Source organism: Gymnoscopelus braueri, assembly GCF_963280865.1.
Source record: "Gymnoscopelus braueri genome assembly, chromosome: 2".
NCBI lineage: Eukaryota > Metazoa > Chordata > Actinopteri > Myctophiformes > Myctophidae > Gymnoscopelus > Gymnoscopelus braueri.
In genome coordinates, this window is record NC_137604.1 from 35,807,249 (window position 1) to 35,832,791 (window position 25,543).

At 43.9% G+C, this 25,543-nt stretch overlaps 1 protein-coding gene across 1 annotated transcript; it reads right to left on the bottom strand.

Annotated features, from left to right (window-relative positions):
• Nucleotides 1–10,379: 10,379 nt before the first annotated feature.
• On the bottom strand, nucleotides 10,380–23,633 carry LOC308102225 (transitional endoplasmic reticulum ATPase-like). The gene is made up of 19 exons (XM_080451837.1): nucleotides 23,453–23,633; nucleotides 23,140–23,275; nucleotides 22,383–22,494; nucleotides 21,456–21,628; nucleotides 21,173–21,315; nucleotides 20,355–20,485; nucleotides 19,692–19,823; nucleotides 19,004–19,106; nucleotides 16,838–16,971; nucleotides 16,567–16,702; nucleotides 16,241–16,353; nucleotides 15,325–15,489; nucleotides 14,682–14,804; nucleotides 14,199–14,411; nucleotides 13,088–13,266; nucleotides 12,743–12,872; nucleotides 11,955–12,113; nucleotides 11,514–11,668; nucleotides 10,380–11,330 (listed from the first exon to the last, which is right to left on the bottom strand). Exons 2-19 carry the CDS (start codon nucleotides 23,160–23,162, stop codon nucleotides 11,228–11,230), a joined length of 2,427 nt encoding a protein of 808 aa, XP_080307963.1. The 5' UTR covers nucleotides 23,163–23,275; nucleotides 23,453–23,633; the 3' UTR covers nucleotides 10,380–11,227.
• Nucleotides 23,634–25,543: the final 1,910 nt, after the last annotated feature.

Below are 25,543 nucleotides of genomic sequence, written 5' to 3' on the forward strand. Positions count from 1 at the left end.
GCCTTTGGTTGCCTTGTAGGCCAACATCAGTGTTTTGTGCTCTGTGCAGGCAGCAACTGGGAGCCAGCAAATTGGAGCCAATGGAGGGAGTGGAAAAGGTGCGAGACGTGAACATTTTGGCTGGTTGAAGACCGGGCGTGCTGCGGCATTCTGGATCATTTGGAGGGGCTTAAGTGAGCATGTCGGGAGGCCAGTAAGGAGGGAGTTACAGTAGTCGAGTTTTGAGATGACGCCTGGATAAGGATCTCTGGCTGACTATTCTGGTGCTCCACCTGGAGTTGAAAAAAAAAAAAAGAATAGATTACTGGATTGTATTACTGCAACCTAAATACAATGAGATAGAATGCACTCTGATGTTCAATCCACAGTAACAAAAATATGAAGAAATCCATCTGAAAACAAAGAATTGAGTATCACCTCTTTCTCCCTGTCCAGCTTAGCGTGGAGTCCTGACACATCACTGGTACTGAAATGGGCTGAATTCAGCAGCTGGAGAGGACAAACACACAACATCACATTAAGGTGGTGGAGTGGAGGACTGGGGTGATGCGACTAGTTCAGCTTCCTCACAGGGCAGGATGCATCATTTACAGCAGTATAATTACTACAGTGAATGATTGCTAATAAATCTACTTTGTGATTGATTGCACACCCGCTCCTGTATGGTCTGATGAGAAAAGTGTTGCTCCTGGTAAAGTCAGACTGGGATTATCTTTCTCGTTGCTGCTGTGTCGAGGCGCATAGTCAGAAACATTTACATAACTGCATCTCTTAACTTTTTTGTCTTAATGCTTAGAGCAACACATGTCGCAGTAGTAAAATAATTATAGTTTTCTCTATAGTGATTGTGTAGGGCAGGCTATACGTGAACATGCTTTCCAGCATGCCTTTTCTACATGCTTGAAAATGTAATGAGAGATCACATAACCATGAGACAGTAGGAATTGTAGGCATTACATTTAGTTTGACTCTGTTCCGCAGATAAATATTGTGAAAGTAGCCGATCTACAAGCTCACAACGCCTCGAGGCGTTGTGAGCTTGTAGATCGGCTATTTTCATAATGTTTGCCTATTTCTTACATAATATTTGACAATTGGTATTAAAAAGGTCTTAAAAGTCCCTAAATTGTCACTTTAGAAATATGCAGATACCCTGTACACACCTATACTGCATGTTGGTTTGTTTACCGTTAAGTGAGAAAACAATGTTGCACATTAAGATAATCATCTAGGAGTAGGGTCCCCCACCAAAATAATTTGGGGACCCCCAGTTTGGGAACCACTGCTATAATCGATGGTCGTCATCAAGGGAAAACAAGATGTTTGTAGAAAGAAATGAGCTGTAAGAGGCTTGCTGTTCCATTCCAAGACCAAGCTTTTTAGGCTCAGAGGACAGAGAGATTTGCTGTAGTGTTCATAACATACTGCAACTCCTACTAATCTTTAGGATCATTTTACACTGGTTGACTGACCCCGTCTCCTCTGCGACCCCTTCAGTTAAATCTACGGTATTAAAAGCGATGGGCGGCTGCACCACTCTTCACCTGGTCAGCGGTGCTGTAGGCTACAGCTTCTCCTGGGTGGAGGTCAGCTCAGAGCAGACAAACTGCTCCTCGGTGAGATGTTTCTTTTTGTCTCCTCCAGGGCCACCTGCAGTGTGAACAGAAAACCAGGACATTTACTCAATTTAGTTTACAATGCAAGTCCTGCATTGTCCCTCCCACCACTAGTGGTAGAAAAAGTACTAAAAATGTAAAGTACAAAAGTATTGGTATCAAAATGTACTTAAAGTACCAAAAGTAGAAAGTACGCATAATGTCCCATTTCGCAAGTTTTCAAATGTATAAACATCTTTTGAAAATAGCAGATCTACAAGCTCACAATGTGCCGCGATAAGACTCATTGTGAGCTTGTAGATCGACTATTTTCAAATGGACGAAATGTATATAGGGCTGAAGTGGGTAATTTGTAATAATAATAAGTAAAAAGTACAATATTTGCCTCTGAGATGTAGTGGAGTAGAAGTAAAAGTAGTGAAAATGTGAAATACTCCAGTAAAGTGAAAAATACCAAAAAATTGTACTTAAGTACAGTACTTGTACTTAGTTACTTTACACCACTGCCCACCACCCCTCTGGTTTAATTGTTATTATTGTCTCCGCCGAAGGTGGAGAATATGTTTTCGCTTTGTGTGAGCAAACATTGTTAGCCAAGCTAACATTGGGCAAGCTCCACGTGACACGTGTCAATTTGTTGACACCAATGCCTCTGATTGGCTAGAGGGACGCGTGACGAAATAAAATTCTATAAATAGGTGTGTCACTTCAAAAAGCAGTTACTTTTTGAAGTGAGGTAAAACAGGATCAATCAGACTTGATTGGAACAGTACCTTCAGTAAGTCCAAGTCACCCGTCTGTGCGTGTGTGTTTCCCTCTGAGAACACCTAACATTGGTCAAGCAAAGGCGCAGAAGGCCAAAGCTAAGAAAGCATACTCATCTACAATTGTAACGTAGAAGAGGACTAGAGTTGAAATGATCCCACAACAAAGCCGAACTCTTAATACGTGTCAATATGTTGACATCAATGTCTCTGATTGGCTAGAGGGACGCATGACGAAATACAATCCTATAATAAAAAGGTGTGTCACTTCAAAAAGCCGTTTACGTTTTTGAAGCGAGGTAAGACAGGATCAATCAGTCTTGATTGGAACAGTATCTTCTAGTCCAAATCACCCGTCCGTGCGTGTGTGTGTCCCTTTGAGAACACCTGACATTGGTCAAGCAAAGGCGCAGAAGGCCAAAGCTAAGAAAGCATACTCATCTACAACAGTAACACAGAAGAGGACTAGAGTTGAATTGATCCCACAACCTTAATACGTATTAATATGTTGACACCAATGCCTTTGATTGGCTAGAGGAATGCATGACGAGATACAATTCTATAAATAGGTGTGTCACTTCAAAAAACCGTTTACGTTTTTGAAGCGAGGTAAGACAGGATCAATCAGTCTTGATTGGAACAGTATCTTCTAGTCCAAATCACCCGTCCGTGCGTGCGTGTGTCCCTCTGAGAACACCTAACATTGGTCAAACAAAGGCGCAGAAGGCCAAAGCTGATCAAACACACCAATCAACTGCTGAAACTGTTCAAAACATATTTTTAAACATTAGAAGACAAAATATGATTTTTAAATCATTTTTTTTTTAATAAATATTTCTTTAACATACACCTTTTTATTTAACTACAGTATATATCTTTTACTCTACTGTATCTCATTAGTTATTGCTATGATAATATAATTGCTATAGTCTGCTGGCGGAGACTTGTGCTCCGAGGAGCACATTTTCTAGTTATTATTATTATTATTATTATTATTATTATTATCTTTTCCTTTTGGACTGTAAGGTGGTGCAGAAACTAAACCATGACAACTCAAGCAAAGACTCTGCCTTAGTGGTTCCCTAAGCCAGTGGTTCTCAAATTGGCGTCCGGGGACCCCAGGGATCCTTGAAGGGGTTCCGGGGGGTCCCGAGCTAAATTAGTTAATATAGCGTGAGCGTCACAAACATTGGCTATTTGAAAATAACCGATCTACAAGCTCACAAGGCATCACGTTGCGAGCTTATAGATCTGCCTGATCTGATTTTTGACACATAAATCTTGTATGGGGGTCCTTGGCACAATAGCTTTTCAGATGGGGGTCTGCTGCCAAATATATCAATTTGGGTGTCATAATGAATTATGACCAGCACTTATAATACTTCATTAACCTTGTTATAAATATTTATAACGAGTGTTATGAAGCCTTATAAGTGCATTAAGAATGCATTATAGACCTAGCCTTTAAGTAAAGTGTTACCCCAGTTTCCTTCACAGCAGAGCTCTGTTCTGAACACATCATAAACAATACTAAAGGAATATTGGCATAATGAGTCATACAACATGTATATAATAGTTCTTACATACCAGGCTCCATCACTGGTGGTTTCTTTTGGGTCCAGGAGATTCCATTTCATGCCCAAACCTTCTCAGGAGGGGATTCTACCTTGCACAGGTGTTGTCGTGGCTGGTACCTCCTCCCTGGAATGCTTTGGTTTCTGTAACATGTTTGTTTTAACTATGGATTGTCCTTAGTCTGATCCCTTACCCTTTGAGCTGCCTGGCATGGTGGCACCTGCCAGGAGCTTAGCTCTCTGGGTCACTGGGATAACGCAAGCTCCTCCACCAACGACAAGGTGACAATCCTAGGAGGAGATCCCAATTTAGTCATCGCCAATCCCCAATTGTCCCCAAGTGTCCTTAAGTCCCTGTTGCTGGCATCACAACCACCTCCACAGCTGGAGAGAGGTATAAACTACTGTGTGCATCCTCCCATACACACTTGCCAGTAGCTTCTGCAGTGCAGCAAAAAGGACGGTCACTTGATCCATCGGCAGATTAAGTTCCCACCCGTAAACACGGCCAATTGTGTTTGATGGAGCGCCCGGCCAAGTTGGAGGCACCGCCGTTACTGCTGGGTGTTGAACCCAGCTTTCTGCTGCGGTGGTGGGAGAGTGCGTTTACCTCACCACACCCAGACGCCCCATAGATAGACAGACAAACAGACAGACAGACAGACACTAAACACTCAGGTGCAAGACGCTACCTAAAGCCTGACCCCGCAAGATGCCAGGGCTAGAGGCCATCACATAGACAAATGTTCTTTTTTGTTTTTGGGGTGGGGGGGGTGCATTTCCTGAACACACATTTCGAATACAACTATTACTACTTGATGTTAAAAGTCAAAACCCTAGAAAGTTGTTAGTCAACAGAAAAGCTCAGGCGCAAGACGCTACCTAAAGCCTGACCCTGCAAGACGCCAGGGCTAGAGACCATCACATAGATAGACAAATGTTTTTTTAGTTTTTAGTTTTTTGGGGGGTGGGGGGGGGTGCATTTCCTGAACAACAACACACATTTCTAATACGACTATTACTACTTGATGTTAAAAGTCAAAACCCTAGAAAGTTGTTAGTCAACAGAAAAGCTCAGGTGCAAGACGCTACCTAAAGCCTGACCCCGCAAGACGCCAGGGCTAGAGACCATCACATAGACAGACAAATGTTTTTTTTGTTTTTTGTTTTTGGGGGGTGGGGGGGTGCATTTCCTGAACAACAACACGCATTTCTAATACGACTATTACTACCTGATATTAAAAGTCAAAACCCTATCAATTCGTCAGCCAACAGAATAAAAAGTCAACAACCACCCCTTAATTTAACCTCAACTTAACATTAAACGACCTATCAATATCACAAACAACATATAATCGGAGCAACAGTGTGCCCCAGAGGCAAGAACACACCCTGGCATCAGCCAACCTGATCCTATCACGACGCACTGACATCAGACGCAGGGTTAGAGGATGAGTCTGATGTCAGTGCCTCCGTAAACAAAAGTTGCACAGGGCAGATATGACAACAAACACATAAAATAAAACATTAATAGTGGAAATAGCTGATGTACAAGCTCAAAACGCGTCGCGATGTGTTTTCAGCTTGTAGATCAGCTATTTCCACTATTTGTCATTTTTTTAAAACATATGAACATTTTTAACATGGAAATGATTATTACGATTATTCAAAAAACAACTGCGATTATCTCAAATAATTGCGATTAGGTAATAATTGTGACAGGCATACTCACCTACTCACAAACTGCACCTTTCCTTCAAGTGGTGTCCCCGTCACATCTACACATACCGTTTCCACCAGCATCTACTCCAGTCCCGGAGCGGTGATGTCCACTGAGGCTACTGTTCTCTACCAGCATCTACTCCAGTCCCGGCGCCTCCTTCAGGTGGTGCCAGCAGCCCCTTTCAGGGGTTCCAGGTGCCCCATGCGCCTCCACTTCTAAGTGGTTTTCCCTCCAGCTTTGAATGGGTGTTTCAACAATCCCACGTCTGTCTGCGTTACAGTCTTAGACGTGGCTTGCTTCGAGGGGGGCTTCTGACGATGGTCTCATCGACATCAGCCTCCCTCTTCCGCCGGGTAGAAGGGGAAGGCGCCCCGTCTTCGCTGAAGACGATACGCCTCCGTGCCTCATCTCCGGGGATTGGGAAGCTGCAGAACACGGACAGCATCATCTGTCCGTCTGTCCTGTACACGGACACCCTGAACTGGCGATGGAGCACCCGTCCCCCCTTCTCCCATGTCGTCTCCACACAGGAGATGACTCTGGGCAGCTGCTGACCAGAGACCTCCACGAGGTCGTACTGGTTGCGGGCGTGCCTCCACCTGAAGGGTGATGTTAGGGTGGTGGGATGGGGCGGAGTCACCAGGGACCCGGAGAAGACCTGGTAGAGAACAGTATCCTCAGTGGACATCACCGCCGGTTGCTTCACGGGGGGTGGGGATGGAGCGGGCCATCCCCAGGCTTTGCTGAAGCCACTGTATGTGTAGGTGTGACGAGGCACCGCTGTGAAGTACCTCCCGAAGTCCTTTGGAGGTCTGAGCAGCTCCTTGTCGCCCAGTGTGAGTGAGGTAAGGTCCCTCGTCTGGTCGATGCGAGTGTACAGCTCTGGGATGCACTCTGTGATGACCTCCATGTCGTCATCGGACAGGGGACGGTCCCTAAGGTTGTCCACGTGAACGTTGATCAACCTGTTCGCCCTTCTGCCACGCTCTGCAATGGAAAACATTAGTTTACTATTAGTTTACTATTGTTATTCTTAACTGAAAGATTCCTTCAATTCCAAATCTAATTGCATTAAAAAAAGAATGTAGATCTAGTGAGGTGAACGTCAAACAGCAGAAATTGATTACAGTAATGAATTATTGGTCAAATAAGAGTAACTTACTTGCACATCCAGAGGAAGGCCCAGGGACCAACTTTCTTGTAGAAAAATAGGAAGGCGACTTGTTGATCAACTGGATGCGATACAGCTCCATCTTGCTCTGTGGAGAGAGAGAGGAGGGAGAGAGAGAAATAGAGAGCGGGAGCGAGCAAGCGAGCGAGAAAGAGAGAGAGGCTGAGTGGGAGAGAGAGAGTTGAGAAAGAGAGCTGAGACAGCTGTGAAAGGGAGAGAGAAACAGAAAGATATGTCAGTTTATTATATTAGTGGTGGAAAGTAACTAAACATTTACACAGATACTGACTGTAGCCTAATTAAGTACACATTTGAGGTTGGCTACTATAGTAATATGGAAGTAAAAATGGAAATACTGTACATAGACTGTTCCCATTTTTCAATATTGTATACATCTCATTACAAAACATTAGTTACAAGTTACAGTGTAGATTTAGATCATTACAAAACATACATTAACCAATTAAGCCCTATTTGTTACTGCATCTATTCAAAAATACAAATCTACAAGATTGCAATGAGACACATTGTGAGCTTGTAGATCTGCTATTTTTGACATATTGGGGCCAAATCCCCAACAATTGTGAAATGCCATTCATAATGAGTAGGCCTACTGTTACTTTGGTATGCTACTTCAAGTAATTTACTACTGCAACAGAATACTTCTACATTGTGAGATTACTACTTTTACTTGAGTAAATAAAATCATCCGAGTAGGCTTGCTTCAGAACATTCGAAATACTCCAGTAAAGTAAATAATACCTCAAAACTGTACTTAAGTACAGTACTTGAGTAAGAGTACTTTACATCACTGTACACAGGACCCTAATGGAAACAAGCCATTGGCTTTCTTGGGTTTATCCTCTTAGCATCCTTATGAACCGTTAATAAAGTAATCAATCAATCCCATGCAGGCTTCTTACATGGACCACACAGTATGACGGTTATCGTTTGCCAAAGTAGAACAGATCTAACAAAAGCTAACGGCCCTAGCTCTGATCCATTCCATAGCGTTAGAAGGAGTTCTCCTTAACCTTCTAACGCAGTGGTTCTCAACCAGTGGTCCAGGGACCTTGAAGGGATTCCAGGTGGTCCCCAGCTAAATGATAGATAGTTAGGAACCGTTAGGAACCAAATGGACCCTTATGGGTCTGCAACTCTGAGAGTGTCTTATGAGGGTACTTGGCATATGAAATGGGGGGGTCCGCGGGCTACTAAGTGTCAATTTGGGGGTCGTTGACATGAAAAAGGTTGAAAACGTCTTTTGAACGACAGCGCCAATCCCTTCGATTTCAAATGTAAACAAGCTACAATGAGACGTTTTGAATGCACGAAACTCATTTCAACAGTACAACCATTTACACCTTAATCCCAAGAGCGTTTTGAAAGACAACAACACAACATACATGAGACAGACGTTACACAGCTAACAAGCTAGCTGTTATTTTGACAACGATCATAACGACGACAGGAACAGCCATTAACAGTAAACGGTAAACTTCGGTTACCGACGTTATTTAGTTAACATTACAGCAACGGCCGTCGAGATAGCAGATCTACAAGCTCACAACGTCATAGCTACGTGTTGTGAGCTTGTAGATCTGCTATTTCAACAGCACATCACGCTACAATCAAACATAATCAATAAAATAGCATTAAAATGAGAGTTCCCCCTAACCCCCCGGCCCGAGCATTATGAAAATAAATGAAACTCACCAGTTGTAGAGGAAAAAGTTGGTTGAAAAGCAACAAAGTAGCACTGCTGCAAGAAAAAAGTAGAAAAAACAATCTGTAGAGGTTCTTCTGGTTGGTGGTTCCGTCCGTTAGTGGCTGTTAAAGTGGCTGTTAAGCTCTGGGTAAATGCGACCGAATCTATGAAAGTTTCAGACACATCTGACGCTGCTCGTCTTGCTTAACGATTTTATACCTGCAGCATCCAGCGTGAGCTCGCCTCTCGCTCGTCGCTGATTGGTCAGCTGTCGGTAAACAACTTCAAACGCTAGAGTAGTGATGATGACGTCATCGCGCAACGTAACAAATCTCAGAAACGGTAAGGGCTAGAGTTACACGACTTGGAGGGGAGGTTTATAATTTAGTCCGAAATTATCAGAAAAATAATTACACTAGTCGGCCTGATGGTGGCGCTATAAAAGCCCCCTTTACGTTTTGGCCTATAACTCTTTAACCTAAAAATCTTTTCCCCCTAGATTCCTTGGGTCAAGACGCAACTTCCCATATAGGCCACGCCCATTTGCGTCAGGACAGATTTTCCGCCATTTTAAATTTTCTTCAAAACACACTTTTTGCTCCTTTTCATACAAATCTTGTCCAAATCCCACACAAATCGGTACACGTGAACTATGGACCCATGCGATAAATATATCCAAACGGTAATTGGCTTCCAAAGTTAGTGGGAGGGGCCCGTTTTACAAAGAATGCCAAAAATCACGAACGAAACGTCCGGTCAATCCCAAATTTAAATCACATGTCGAGGGTGGTTTACTCAACGAATCCCCAAGAGCATTTTCACTTTGATCCATAGGGGGCGCCACGGTCCCACTTTATTAGTGAGGGCAACCAGACTATTGTTATAGATAAACTGAAAAACTTTGGCACGCTACTCCTCCCACAGTTTTTTTGACCGATAGAGGGCGCCACAAATGCACAAAACGTAACCGTTTGATGCAAAAACAAGATTTTTGGGGGGATCAATCCTCTCTACATGAAACGCAAGTGATCTCAGAAGTGACTTGACAATGTAATTGGCGCAGCCTCCGACGGTATTCCTCCCAGCGTATTCCTCGAGTCCCGGTGGCCGCGACCCGCGACTCGCGTCGGCGCAACCACACTTTGCAATTGCCCTGAATTGCGACGCGTCTAGTTCATTTTGTTTTTCTTGTTGGCCATGTTTTCTTTTTTGTGACCACATTTTTATTGTTCATTTTACATTTTACAAGAGCAACCCATTTTTCTCAGCAATTTGATTTTCATTGCCCGGACAATAGTACATACATATTGCATGTGTGCAGAACACATGCACCCACCTACACGTCCTGTCACTTATTTCCCTTTTTTTTTTGTACACAGGGCTACCCTCCCTCCACAACCCCCACCCTTCCTACAATCCCACCCTCCTGTTGGCAATGTTTTCTGTGTGTTTTTTATTTGTAAAACAAATTCCCTATGCCTGGTTGTGTGAGATAAAATAACATGAACCAATGTTTGTATGTCTTAACTTTGGAGTGGTCGATTACAGTTTCAGACTTCTGAATCAATGAGCGAGTACAGTGGGATAGGCCAGTGTTTTGAATTTTAGAAGTATGTCTATGCATGGCATGCACATATTGAATCTGGAAGAAACATCATAATTCATACTGTTATGCAATTTCTTATACATTTGAAACTTGAAAGATAATGAGAGCTCCATGTTAGATTTCTGTTTAGCTTAGTGTGTATTATAGGCTACATTGTAGCCTATTATGCTTGTCTTGTGGCATCACTATTGTCAAGAGTTGTCTGGTAAATACTCTGAATGACACAATATATTTAATTGAAAACTTTTAAGGTTCAACAATCCACCATGAAGCATATATCAAAGTATTACAATCATAAAATGTGTCGTCAATAACGCACGCACATAAAAATCATCCATTCACATGCACAGCTCTCTATAAAAAATATTTTTAAGATAACGCTACACAATGTAGAGCTTACAATTCAGACACACTTAGTAAAACAGTAACAAATTGTCACAAACACCACATTACTGTTTAAATAAGGCCACAGGCCATTATCTGAATCATTAAAATGGTTTTACAGCCTTTTCAATTAAAAAATATATTTGTACTACCACATTTTTAACACATTGGGTGGTTTTGGCCATACTAACGTTGAGTGCCAAAACCGTATATATACGTTTTGTTTTTTTTCCTTCACAGCAACAGGAAATATCACTCCTACAAGATTTAGACTCCAATCCACCTCCTGGTTAACTTATGACTTCAAAAACCTGTATCTCGGCTCCTGTGTACTTTTTTTTTTTACAATGTTAATTTAACTATTTTCAACTGGCTGCAACTATGGAACGGATTACCGAATGTTTTTAATTTTTCCCCCCCGATTGTACGAGACCTGTATGTGTGTAATGAGGGGATCACCGTGAGGACGGTGATCACTGAAAATATTTTGTGACTACTTGAAAAAGGTTCAACATTTTTTTTTAATCCTGGCACTCAAAGTATAATATTTTAATAAACCTCTGGCACCCAATGTGTTCACAGAATTCACAGCCAGATATTTCCCTTTACAGGCACAATTGATCATGATGTCATTCAGGAAAGCAGTAGCAGACATTGTTTCAGCTTTGCTGTCATTTATTCTCATTGATAAAGGTCATCTTCCCCCTCTTGTCTGTGCTGGCCTGACCCTCCTCCTGACCCTGGGCCCAACACTTGACCCCCAGACTGGGAGCTGGAGGGAAACCTAAGAGAGAGAAAGCAATTTGTGAGAGTGAAAACAAAAGATTTGTGTTTGTAACTACAGTAGAGGAGTGATTAGATGAAGACTGTACTGTGTGTGTGTGTGTGTGTGTGTGTGTGTGTGTGTGTGTGTGTGTGTGTGTGTGTGTGTGTGTGTGTGTGTGTGTGTGTGTGTGTGTGTGTGTACCTAAAGCTTCCAAAGCCACGGCTCTGCTGCAGGGTCTGAGAGAACATCTCATATTTGCGTATGTCGTTATCACTGACAGAGCGACGAGCGAACCGCATGGCCTCCTCAAAGTGATCCTTTCTGATTTCAGGGACTGGATCAGTTGAGTCCTCATCCTGCAGTTACACACACAGTAGATGAAGGTAAATGACTTCACATTCTATCTGTGCATGCAAATGTGTCTGTATTCTCTGTAAGTATTGCAAGTGTCTTCTCATATACATATCGTACTGTACATGTATGTGCGTGCATGTGTGCATGCTTGAGTGTGTGTGAGAGTGTGTGTGTGTGTGTGCGTGCGTGCGTGCGTGTGTGTGTGAGAGAGATGAATGTCTTCTGACGTGTACATAAACTAAAGTGCAGTGCAGTAGGAGTGTCAGCAGGGGGAGATGTCATCCTGACCATTGCTGTGCCTGGTCTGTTCTGTCTCTGACGCTCAGCTCTGATCTCCGCCTCGATGGCCTCACGGATGGCCAGCTTACATGCACGCTGGCAGATCTCTGTCAGGTCGGCCCCAGAGAAGCCCGCTGTAATGCCAGACAGGACATCCAGGTCTACGTCCTATGGAGGAAGGGCATGGAGAGATGAGGAGCCTGGAGGAGAAACTGTCTAATTTACCATTATTATAGGATCACAGTTCTTGTCAGCCGGTGATACCATCGTCTGATGGAGTAAATAATTAAGCTTTATAGTAGTGTGTGTGTGTGTGTGTGTGTGTGTGTGTGTGTGTGTGTGTGTGGGTGTGTGTGTGTGTGTGTGTGTGTGTGTGTGTTCCCAGTCCGTAGGCTTTGAGTTACAGACCACACAGCCACCCTTTAAGGAAATTAAAGTCTTCCACTCTCTCTGTAAACTCAGTATGATGCCACTTCACTTAATTGAAGGACCAACCCTTTCTTCTCTGCTATCATGCCACACTTTTAAGTAAGCAGTGAGAGCACAACATTAAAATACCTGCTGAGTGATGGAAAATGTGTTTATATTGGCCTCCCCAGTCTATGTGTTGAAATGTCCCTGACCAAGACACTTAACCCCTAACTGCTCCCTGGGCGCTGTATTAATAATGGCAACTGCTCCTAACAGTTTGGATGGGTAAATGCAGATGACAAATGTCACGTATGTGCCAATGTACAGTGACAAATATCCCAACAAGAACTAAAGGAGTAAGGGGACTACATTATTTTATTACTAACGCGTGCGACTGGAGACTTGCGCAGGTTGGCGTTTAAGATGGCTGTCCGCGAGGCTTTGTCTGGCAGGGGGATATAGATGAGCTGGTCCAAACGGCCAGGACGCAGGATGGCTGAATCTATAATGTCTGGTCTGAAGGGAGCAGAGATGGAGAAATGTGCGACCATTTAAAACCTTATACTGTAGCAGAACAACAAAGCTCACTCACAACACTGTAGCATATGATAGCAGAAGAAGCAACCATTCTTCCACTGGGTTATGTACAGGATTTTTAAACACGCTTGCAGACATGGACACGTGTCTGCCCGTTCGCGCTCAAGCGCATCTGCGCATGGCCTCATTCTCACCTGTTTGTGGCACCAATGATGAAAACATTCTTCTTGTTGCTCATGCCGTCCATTTCAGTGAGAATTTGGTTGATGACTCTGTCTGCCGCACCTCCGCCGTCCCCATTCCCGCCGCCTCTAGACTTTGCGATGGAGTCCAGCTCGTCAAAGAAAAGGATGCAGGGGGCAGCCATTCTAGCCTGAGGCACAGAATAAAGAGTAGAAATTCAACAAAGATGCCATGGAAGGAGCCCTATTAAATTGCATTGACATGACCGGCAGTTTCAGCCATGCAACATGATTGGTAAAACACATACATAGTCCAGTTGTACAACCGCATGGCACTGCTCTACAGACTGCATTAGTGGTACAATAGCATCAATCTTTCTTGTTTTTCTTCCTGTGTACTCCTCTAAGTAGGCAACACTACTGTATTCTCTATACTGAAGAACAATACACTTGCCATGCACAGCAACTGTTGCGTAAGCTAAGGGATTACTGCAGTGGTTCTCAAACTTTTTCATGTCAAGGACCCCCAAATTGACACTTATTAGCCCGCAGACCCCCATTTGAAAAGTTATGCCAGGCAGGGACCCCCATAGGAGAAGATTTTTACCGTTCTCGCAGTGATTCTCAACCATTTTAATTTCCAGGACCCCCAGTTTGACATGCATTAGGCTACAGACCCCCATTTAATGGCATTTATATCTCTGGGACCCCAATTTATATTGTAAATCAATGTTGATTTAACTCTGAGAGTGTACAAATGGAACCAAATGGACCCTAACTCAGAGTTACAGACCCATACGGGTCCATTTGGTTCCTAACTGTCCATCATTTAGCTGGGGACCCCCTCGAACTCCCTCAAGGAACCCTGGGGGTCCCAGGACCCCACTTTGAGAACCAATGGTTTACTGTATGTCATTATAGGTTTGATGATGATGGGATGAAGGGTCTGCCATGTGTTGTTCCTGCAGTCACCGCTTACCTCCTTGCAAACATCCCAGACCACTGATCATATTCACACAGTGGCCATTTTGTTACAGTAGATCATACCCCAATATCACCATATGATAATGATCAACGCCTATCTCCTTCTATTACCCCCTTGTACCCTTGTATCCATTCTAACCTTGTCAAACACATCTCGCACGTTGGCCTCGGATTCTCCAAACCACATGGTGAGCAGCTCCGGTCCTTTGATAGAGATAAAGTTGGCCTGGCACTCGTTGGCAATGGCCTTAGCCAGCAGGGTCTTCCCGCAACCTGGAGGGCCGTAGAACAACACCCCCCGTGATGGGGTCATTCCAAACTTCAAGAACTTGTCAGGATACTCCACTGGGTACTGAAGAGAGGGATGATGATTCATGGGCCATTTATAGCACTTGTGTGTAGGTATGTGTGTGTGCTTTACATTGGTGGGTGGGTGGGTGTGTGTGTGTGTGTGTGTGTGTGTGTGTGTGTGTGTGTGTGTGTGTGTGTGTGTGTGTGTGTGTGTGTGTGTGTGTGTGTGTGTGTGTGTGTGTGTGTGTGTGTGTGTGTGTGTGTGTGTGTGTGTGTGTGTGTGTGTGTATGCGTGTGTGTGTGTGTGTGTGTGTGTTCAAGCCTCCCTCACCTGTACAAGCTCCTGCAGCTCTCTCTTGACCTCACCCAGTCCTCCGACGTCCTCCCAGCTGACATGTGGGATCTCAGCCAGGACCTCCCGTAGTGCAGAAGGGTTACTCTGACCTAGTGCCCACTGGAAGAGGGACAGGGTTGGGTAACAGAGAGTGAAAATAATGAGAAAATAAAAGTTAATTCATGTTTGCATGGGGCAGTATTTTGCATTTTAAATTACTAAACTACTGTAGTTGTGGTATTGACTGACAACCACCAGGGAGCACTAAATGTACTTGAAACTCCCTTCTGTATGTCTAAGGAGATCCACATTAAACCTACTCAGACTGTCATGTGTTATCTTACACCTTTTAAGGTGGTATGGTCTTTACACAATAAACAAAAGGAGATTAAGGACTTCTTGGATAATCTCAAAAGAAAGATGTTCTATTGTTTCTTAACCAATGGGTTCCCAGGTTGTTCATTGGAATGCAATAGCAATCCCTGTAATGTTACAGATCCTAAAAATTTATGCAGATAAAATAAGATGATGCTGTGTTGTACAATCACATATATAGTGAACCGTGTGCATGTCTGTCTGCATGCATGTGTGTGTATGTGCGTGCACCCCCCAGCTTGCATGTGTCCGTGCGTGGGTGTACTTTAAAGTCATCCATGGTGACAGCTAAGGAGTTGAGCACGTCAGCATCAATGGTGTCATCCTCCAGGTCTATGAAAGCCATCTTCTTGCGGATGGCTTGTAGAGCAGCCTCGGAGCACAGGGCAGCCATATCTGCTCCAACATGGCCGTGGGTCTCTTTAGCGATCTGGGATGCATGGGAAAACACATACGGACATAGAAATCCCTGTATACTGAGCATGCATATGGTATGCACAGATCTGTGCGACACAAGTTCATTTGTGGATTTTCACAGTTGATAAGAGAATTCACCTTTTGAGCAGCACCAGTCTGTACATAATAGGTTGATTTACATGCCTAAGATTATCAGACTGCGTGAGTAAAGACACTTAAGCCTCAGTGGGAAAATGGTACCACAAGTCGGGGAGAATTAATGTGACCTTTGGATAACCCCCCTTTCCCTTTTCTTGTGGATGTATATATGGATCCTCTTTTACCAATTATAATGAACTATTTTCCAAGTATGCAAGTTTGCAGCTGGAAACTACTGCCTCAGTTGGTCGAGTGAAGCGGTCGCAGTCAGCTGGTTTCATGCCATTGCAGAAAGGCCTACAGGTACCCATGCTTGCTCCACAGCTAACCTGATACATGTGCTGACAGAACTTATTAGGTCCACTGCCGAAGGCTGCTGGCAAATCATAGAGACAAGCCTTAACTGTATAAGTTATAACATTAATAATTCATAGCAGAGCTTTCGGACGTGACACATAGTACGCATCGAAGTGAAAATTAGTTATACTGTCATCCCAGAAAGTAAATTGTGTGTTCAATGTGTGGATAACAAACATAAATCTTTCTCATCTCTCTCTATGCGGTCTTAAAAATCACTTTCTCCGCTGTCATGTCCCTTTGGTTCCTCATCTCCTCTGATGTCTCACCCTCTCAAGGTCCACATCATCAGATAGTTTCATGTTCTTGGTGTGGATCTGCAGGATCTCCAGCCTGCCAGTGGAGTCAGGGATACCGATGTCTATCTCACGGTCAAACCTCCCTGGAGGAAGACACACGCACGCACACACGCACGCAAACACACATTATATACATAAATCACATACAGTGCACATACAGTACATGCCTGTACGTATTGTAGTGATTTCTGTGTGTGTGTGTGTGTGTGTGTGTGTGTGTGTGTGTGTGTGTGTGTGTGTGTGTGTGTGTGTGTGTGTGTGTGTGTGTGTGTGTGTGTGTGTGTGTGTGTCCTAACCAAAGCGCCTCAGAGCAGCATCGATACTGTTGGGGCGGTTGGTGGCTGCCATGACAACAACATGTACTCGTTGCTTCAGACCGTCCATCAGAGTCAGGAGCTGGGACACTATACGCCTCTCCACTTCACCATGGGTCTACACACACACACACACACACACACACACACACACACACACATTCATAACCAGACTTCACATATGGCACACGTACAGTATCTCAAATAATGCAGTGCACAATCAAACACAGTCCCTTCTCTTCTCCAGCTTTACCTTCTCTCTCTTGGGAGCGATGGCATCCAGCTCGTCAATGAAGATAATGGCCGGAGCGTTTTTCTCTGCCTCTTCAAAGGCCTTTCTGAGGTTGCTCTCTGACTCTCCTGCCAACTTGCTCATGATTTCAGGACCTGAATGCAGAGTGATGCGCAAACATCATATCGTCACTGTCGGGTGGAAACCTTGAATGTCCAAATCTGTTACTTTTCTGAACACGTAAAAAAGAACCTGTGTTCCAATGCATAGGCGGATTATGAGAAAATGGGCCCCTGGCACCGACACGCAAATGCAGCATGACTGTGCAGCATAACTCCAACATGATGTTGGAGTTATGCACATGCACATCTACAGTGGTGTTTCTGACCATTCAGGAACCCTAGGCACGATGACGAGAACACATGCTGTGTTTTTAAAGAGCGGAGAGTGGTCAGTCGTTTGCTTTTATTGATATGTTGGAAAGCTGAGAAGGAAGGCATAGAAGGAGCACTTTGAAAATTGCTTTTCAACTTTTCAAAGCCATCAGCAAAACCAGAAACAGACAAATGCTTTTAAAATGTCCTAAGATGTTCGTCTATACCGTTGTCTGTCTCACGCTGTGTTCCTCACAGGAAGAAACCACTCACAGTACCCACTTTCAACAATGGATGTATTAAAAGTTCTGGTAAACGGTGGTAATGGTGACGGAAGAGTAATGGACGTGTGGACATTGTTACTTCTACCTAGCTGTGATCATCCTGTCGCTCAAGTTAAACAAAGCGCTATACCTGCCTCTGCTGCCTGTGAAAGGCTTTTAGTGCATCTGGATTGATTCAACTCAAGAAGGGGGGGAATGATGGCGCTCCGGTGGCACAGGGCAGCAATGTGTTAATATTAAGAAGATTTTTTTATGTTATTTATAAAAGCAAGTACTCCAGTAGCTACTGTAACTCAAGTAAAAATCTGCAACTTTCTTGTAGTGGAGTAATATTTGACCAGGAGCATCTATACATGACTCAAGTAATGGAGTTGTATTGCCTGCACCCACCACTGCCGGCAGTGCAATCACCCACTGTCCACACCTGCCAGTGCCATATACTGTCAAATTTCAGTGACAATGTCTGCGTCACAAAATGTGCATATCTGGCAAAAACCCCAATACACATCAAGCTGTGTGACCGAATGGAAGATTAAAAAAAAAATGGATGGACCAAGGCCTAGATTAGTACACAACACAGTTTTACACAATATGTACTGTAGTAAGGGGTCCCTGCTTCATCTCTATCGGCTAAGGGGTCCTTGGCCTGAAACACGTTGAAGACCCCTGATCTAGACTAACCCTTCTATATTAGTAATCTAGAAAGATACTGCCGAGAATCTATAACGTCATATTGATGGCGTGACGTCATTGTGGAACTCCATATTCCTTGTCCCGGATAAAAAAAAACCTTGGCGTGTTATTTGACTCTGCCCTCAAATTCGACAAGCAAATAAAAGCTGTGGTTAAGGGAAGCTTCTTCCAAATTAGGCAAATAGCAAAAATAAAATCCTTCCTTTCAGTCCACGACCTATTCATGCCCTCGTCACGTCCCTGCTGGATTACTGCAACTCTCTCTATATAGGTGTTGCTATCTCTTCCCTCTCCCGCCTCCAGCTTGAACAAAAAGCTGCCGCCAGACTTCTGACTGGCACCCGTAGGCGGGACAACATCACCCCTGTACTGGCCTCCCTCCATTGGCTGCCAGTCAGATTTAGAACAGATTTTAAAATCCCTACTGGGCCCCCTGACAGCACCAACTGAGATCCTCTGACCAGAGGCTTCTCAAAGTCCCAAACACCCCATTAAAGCAGAAGGGTGACCAAGCTTTTTTTCTGTGGTTGGCCAAAAACTCTGGAACAGCCCTCGGTCCACTGTTAGGTTTGCCCTGTCCCTGGACACTTTCAAATCCCGACTCAAAACATACCTCTTCTCCCTAGCATCTTAACATTTTTGCTGTTTTAAAAATGCTGCTTATTTTTGCTGTTGTTTTTATCATGTTGTACAGCACTTTGGTCAAAATGGTTGTTTTTAAACGTGCTTTATAATAAAGTATTACTAGTCTATTTGAAGGGATCAGTTCAAACGTTTTTTTGCTTATGTAGCATATGTCTCAGAGGTTGCAGTACTGTAGCCTACCTCATACTTACCATTGATGAGGAAGAAGAAGGCTCCAGTTTCATTGGCCACGGCTCGGGCCACAAGGGTCTTCCCTGTACCTGGAGGGCCGTACAGCAGGAGACCCCTGGGGGGCTGACAGGGAGGAGAGGGGGGGTTAGAGGCAAGAAGAGAAAAGGTCATGAAAACTAGGATCCCACTTATACCTTGCATTAACCACTTGCTATTTGCATACTGCCAGTATACTGCTTTATTCAGTACTTCTGTCATTTCAGGATGGGTGGATAGATGGATGGATGCATAGATGGATCCTTATATCAAAAACGTGTGTGTGTGTGTGTGTGTGTGTGTGTGTGTGTGTGTGTGTGTGTGCGTGCGTGCGTGCGTGCGTGCGTGCGTGCGTGCGTGCGTGCGTGCGTGCGTGCGTGCGTGCGTGCGTGCGTGCGTGCGTGCGTGCGTGCGTGTGTAGGCCTAGAGGATAGACACCTTAACCCCTATAGCCTTGAAGAGGCCAGGGTGCCATGAGTTTGTGAATGCCATGAGTTTGTGAATGCAACCTTTATTGCACCTAAAATAGTTGTGTCCCTGTATGTTTTCCCTGCGTGTGGACATAAATAAATTGCTAAACTGTGTGTGCGTGCGTGCGTGCGTGCATGCATGCGTGCGTGCGTGCGTGTGTGCGTTTGTGCGTGCGTGCGTGTGTAGGCCTAGGATAGACACCTTGACCCCTATAGCCTTGAAGAGGCCAGGGTGCCTGAGCGGGAGTTCCACCATCTCTTTGATCTGGGCCAACTGTTTACGACAGCCTCCGATGTCATCATAGCCAACGTCATTCAGGTTCTCCTCCTCGTCCTGTCAGAGGGCGGGGCAACAAAGCATGCGTCAATCAAACTGTCCATCACTCATTCCAAATCACTCTATTAGAGTCTGATTTGTTACTGCTGAGCCTCCCTATATGAGTCCCGAGATGGAACTCCGTACACAGTGAAATACTGATATGAGTGTTCATTTAACATGTGTACACTCTCTGAGTTATAAGTGGATACATTAACCCACTTAAACCCTATATACTTAGTTGACCTGGGTCCCACAGGGCTCTATACTTGGTCCCCCCCCCCTTCCCTCTGCTGCTTGCATGAGGGAACAGGGCGCTTGCGCACGCAGCGACCAGCAGCGAGAGATATGTTGGCTAACTCTTGTTGTAAACCCATTTGCCCTTTGTTGGGACACTAATAAAGTTGAACCTTGAACCTTGAACCTTGAACCCATACACCAAAATGATTTGCTGAAAATAGCCGATCTACAAGCTCTCAACACATCATAACACAAAGAGTTGTGCCAGCAGAGATAGAGCAAATCACGGTGAGCCTGACACTCGCAGACCTCTCTTTTGATTGGCTCTCCCTCGCAGTAGATGACGGTTTCCGGTGAAACAATGCATTGGGGACCGGGGTCAGTCTCCACGATCTTGAACTCCACCGCCCGCATACCCCCTCGGACCAGGAAGATGTCACCTGGCAACACACAGGACAAGTCACTAATAGAGGACATGTGCACACACATGTACAGTATGTTCATGCACTCTCACAGTTTCGCGCCTGTCTGTGTGCAAAGGGAGCTTGTGTTCTACACACATAAAACGCACACTGGCACTCATCACTTTTTAGACGTAGGAACCTTGCCCATGCACCTTCATGCATCTCAATACGCTAGGAGTAGGACCTAACTTTGGCATCTGATCTTTTACAAACTTGACGTGTCGTACAATTGCTGCTATTTGTCTTATCTATATTTCTTTGTAACTGTTTGTTGTTGTTGCAAAAAGCCTAAAAAACTCTTATGTACAAGTACATAATACAAATCTTGAATCTAAACCGTATGTATTACTTGGCTGGTTTGGTATAGTGCTACTGTTAGACAGAAAAACACTGAGAAAAATCACCACCGCAGCTTACAAACTCCTGGGGACAAAGCAGTTCAGTCTGGACAACATCAATAAAGACAAGAGGCTTTGACAACATCCAGTACAATTCCCTCTGACTCTAGTCACCCCCCGTCAACCAATGTTTGCAGACATTGTTTCAATTCCCCTCTAGCTGCCTGGCCTTAGAAAAACACAACTAAACAGACGCTTATCCCCCTGCCCCTGTCTTTTAGTACATATTGTTATGCAGTCTGTGGCAGGGTTGTTGTTGGCGCACCTTTGTGTACTGGCCGGTAAGCCTCCTGGAAGTAGGGCTTGAGGAAGACTTCAAACAGGTTCCCTGTCAGGCCCTCAATGGTGTCATCTATGGGGAGCACGTGGATCCTCTTTCCGTACTTCACATCAGGACAAGCATGGATGCTGACACACGCACACACACACACACACACACACACACACACACACATCAACTTATTTTTATCCACCTGTCCCATAAGCTCAAACACACTCACACGCGCACACACACTCACGCGCACGCATGCACACAGTGTGAGGTCTACCTGATGACATCACCGAGCCGTACGCGCAGGTTGTTGCGTGTGACACGGTTCATGTGGATCCGCTCGTTCCCACAGTTGTCATCGTTCAGGACGATACACACTGTTTCACGACGCTTGCGTCCTCGTAGCACCACCGTGTCACCCCGGAAGAGCTGCAGCTCCTCTGTCTTAGCCTGACACACACACACACACACACACACACACACACACACACACACACACACACACACACACACACACACACACACACACACACACACACACACACACACACACACACACACACACACACACACACACACACACACACACACACACACACACACACACACACACACACACTTAATTTAGTGTGTATTCTTACACCACTGGTTCTCAACGTCGGGTCTGGGGACCACCAGAGGGGTCCAAATGACACCTTACGAGTCTGTAACTCTGAGAATGTACAAATGGATCTAACGGCTTGGCTCTGTTTAAGATAACACTAAAGATGTGTTATTATTAATATGGGTCTGTGGCCTAATGCATTGGTTCTCAAAGTGGGGTCCAGGGACCCCCAGGGGTCCTTGGGGGGATACCAGGGGGTCCCCAGCAAAATGTGTTAATAAAGCGTCACAATCGTTTTAACCCCTTTATCCGTATTTATACTTTGGCTATTCAAAAATAGCAGATATACAAGCTCATAGCGCGGCACCGAGTGCCGTGCTATGAGCTTGTAGATCTGCAATTTTTGATAAATCCCTGGCACAAAATATTTTTTGAGACAAGGGTGTCCGCAGCCAAAAAAAACATCATTTTGGGGATCCTTGACATGGAAAAGTTTGAGAACCACTGACCTAATGCATATCAAACTAGGGGATGTTCAAAATCAAAAGGGTTGACAATCACTGTCAGAAATGACCACTGAGGACTGTGTAGTGTCCAAACCTGGGCCAGGCACACGATGCTGTTGTCTTCGTTTATGGCTTCGTCCACAATGAGCCTGTTAGGTCTGTGTTTCTGCTTCAAGATGGCAGTGGAGAAATCTTCTCCCTTCGGCCTGCCAACAGAGAGGCACAGTGTGACACACACACACACACACACACACACACAAGCTCTAGCTCCAGTTTCCCCATGTGACGGTGGTCTGTATTTAGACTGCTGGATGTGACCCATGGATGTGAAATCCTGAGGGTCCATTTGTACAAGTGCTAAATGAACACTGAGGATTTTGCAGTGTAGAAACCATGTGTTATGTGCCCTTGTAAACATGGTACATATCGTTACTTACCAGTTTACCATTTGCAATCAGAGGGCAAATGTAAAGTAACATAACTGTAATACAGTAAGTGTAAGTTAACTCAGAGCAGAGTCTAGTCAACACGTCATTTGAGCTTTGCATATAGTATTAATTACACCATTAAACGTCTGTATGCTGGATAAAGTAACATGAGACAAGGACATTTTATTATCCGTGGTACCAAATTATGTACCAATTTGAACCAACCATGTTCCTATTTTGGACATATTTTCAAAAAAATGAAAATATAATTAATTATTACATTTCTCAAATATTGTAAATAGCAGATCTACAAGCTCACAACGCATCATGATACAACACATTGTGAGCTTGTTGATCAGCTATTTTCGCTATTTGTTGTGTGACGAAGTAGAGGGTGCGTGCGCAAACAGCTGTTTAACTCACTCTGTTCCTCCAGAGGCAGGCATGACTGCGCTCTTTCTGTTCCCCTCCAATGGCCTCCAATAGGTCCTGTTGTTCTCTGGACTGTGTGTCTAAGCTGGTTTCAGTGAAGTCCGGATTCTTGCTGGCTCGTTGTGCCCTGAAAGTATTGACAGTGGCATATTGTTAGTTGATCTACAGACCAGCATTGTCTGACATACATAATGTCAAAGTCTAGATCTAATTTAGTCATCTCTTTGTCTGGTGTGGTCAGGTCTCTGGATAAGTCTAGTTCTGGGTGGAGGCCTAAAGTTGTTTACATTTAGTCTGATCTGACCTTATGTATTTGAATCCCAGGGAGGCAGATAATCCAAAATCACTGGTTTAAAAGTCTTCAGCAGCACTCTCCTTTGTCAGTCACACTGAAATATCATGTCTGTGTGTCTTCAAGTCTCTCTGTTTGTCTGTCTTGGCATAAACTGGTTAACTCCGTCTCCGTCCCTACTGCACTCTGGTTGGAAGCTTCTGGTTGGTTGGGAAATGAAACACTTCCTCATACCGAGTACACCGACTCGCTGGGCCAGGCTTTTATTTTTTAGCAAAACTAAACAATAAAAGCCTGGAGATCGAGGCTACTCCGTCCCTAGCTCATGGCCCGCCCCCCCATAAACACACACTTGCATGTACAGACACACACACACACACACACACACACACACACACACACACACACACACACACACACACACACACACACACACACACACACACACACACACACACACACAATGATTCAGAAGTTTAAATTTGCACCTTTTATTATAAAAGTTATTCTTTACCAAATCACATGAAACAAGCAGCAAGGGCATAGATATACATACATAGATAGATATACATAAATATACATTCCCAACTGTCTTCTCCTTTCCAAATTTGAGGTGTGAATGACAATGCTAGGCAGCTTGGTAGAAACTCCCTGGGACTTTACAATAACACACATTCTTGCTCTGATAGGCCTGCAAATGGTTGTTTTACTTCACGCAAAACTTGCTTTAGCATTGGAAAATATACTGTACATATTTTGGCGTAGTACATGAACAAGAAACATTGAAGACTAAAGTTATATTACAGTACATTGAACGTTACAATGAGGTTTAAGGAGAAGTGATTTATAAAACAACAGAGGAAGAGAGGAATAAAAAGATTTGACTGTGCGGGCGCACAAACACACACACACACACACACACACACACACACACAAACACACAAATATAATGGCAGACCATAAAGTTGGAGTATTGACAAGCCTGAGGTAATAAATATTGGGGCATAAAAATACAAACCACAGAATACCGAAGATAAAGACTTCATCATTAGAAAGATGAAACTGAGCACATAATTAACAATATTTCAGCATGGTGGGAGTAGGTCAAAAAACGCTGGTGGTGTCCAGTTGATTTAGATTAGTTGATAGCTCTATTGAGCTTAGATTGTGTGCACTCCTGAACATCAGAAAATCTTGCATGAAAAAAAATAAAAGAAACTCCAGTTACGCCAGTGTATTCAGTGGACTTCTCTTCAGCCTGTTTGTATCTCATTGCCTTTGAACATTTAAAGTCAAAATAGCAGATCTACAATCTCACAAGATTGTGAATTTTCAGATCTATTTTCACAGAATGTTCGCTTATTTCCGCCTAACGTGACATGCACATTATAGGTTTGCTTCACTCCCCAAAAATAAGATTTCAGCTGTTGACATTTTTATTTTCAGTGAGTGGCATAGTAATGCAACAAAGTATCATCTCAGCTTAACTGCTACACACAGATGTCTCACACTGCTGGACTATTCATTCGCAAACGTATGACCTAATGAGGCTGATTATCAGAAGGCTTATAGGGGCGGTAACAAACACTGTATTGCTTTGGCCAACGATCATGAATTTAAAAAGTAGGTCATTATCGTTATTCACACAAATACCTTGGAATGTGGTACAATCAATGTTCAACACATCAGACTCATTAGTATTCTTCTTCTGTCCTTTCCCCACCGACACACACAGGCACAAACACACACAAATTCACACGCATGCCTGCATGCATGCACCCACCTACATGAACAAACACACACACATACAGTAACAGTAATCACATCACAACCTAAAAAAGATGAGCCTAATTTATATTTTGTTGTGTCGCTCACAGAACATTACAGATTTTAAATCTAAAATCCGAGGCGAAAATAACAGATTAAAAAAAAAGGAAGAATGATTGGCGAGCAACAGCTTTGTGCAATGAAGGTTAAACATGTCCTCTCTCATTACAGAAAAAAAACACTACAGTACAAAATAAAAATAAAACATTTTGCACAGTTTACCCCCAAAGTTTCAAAGTGCAGGGCCATGATGACTGTATTTGAAAAACTGAAATT

What these genes read in the sequence shown, in the direction of transcription:
- LOC308102225 (XM_080451837.1), bottom strand. Translation starts at nt 23,162, where the DNA reads ATGCCTGCCTCTGGAGGAACAGA. An exon ending in TCGCTCCCAAGAGAGAGAAG is followed by an intron (nt 16,703 to 16,837) that starts GTAAAGCTGGAG and finishes GTGTGTGTGTAG; the next exon opens with ACCCATGGTGAAGTGGAGAG. An exon ending in TGCGAGATGTGTTTGACAAG is followed by an intron (nt 13,267 to 14,198) that starts GTTAGAATGGAT and finishes TCTGTGCCTCAG; the next exon opens with GCTAGAATGGCTGCCCCCTG.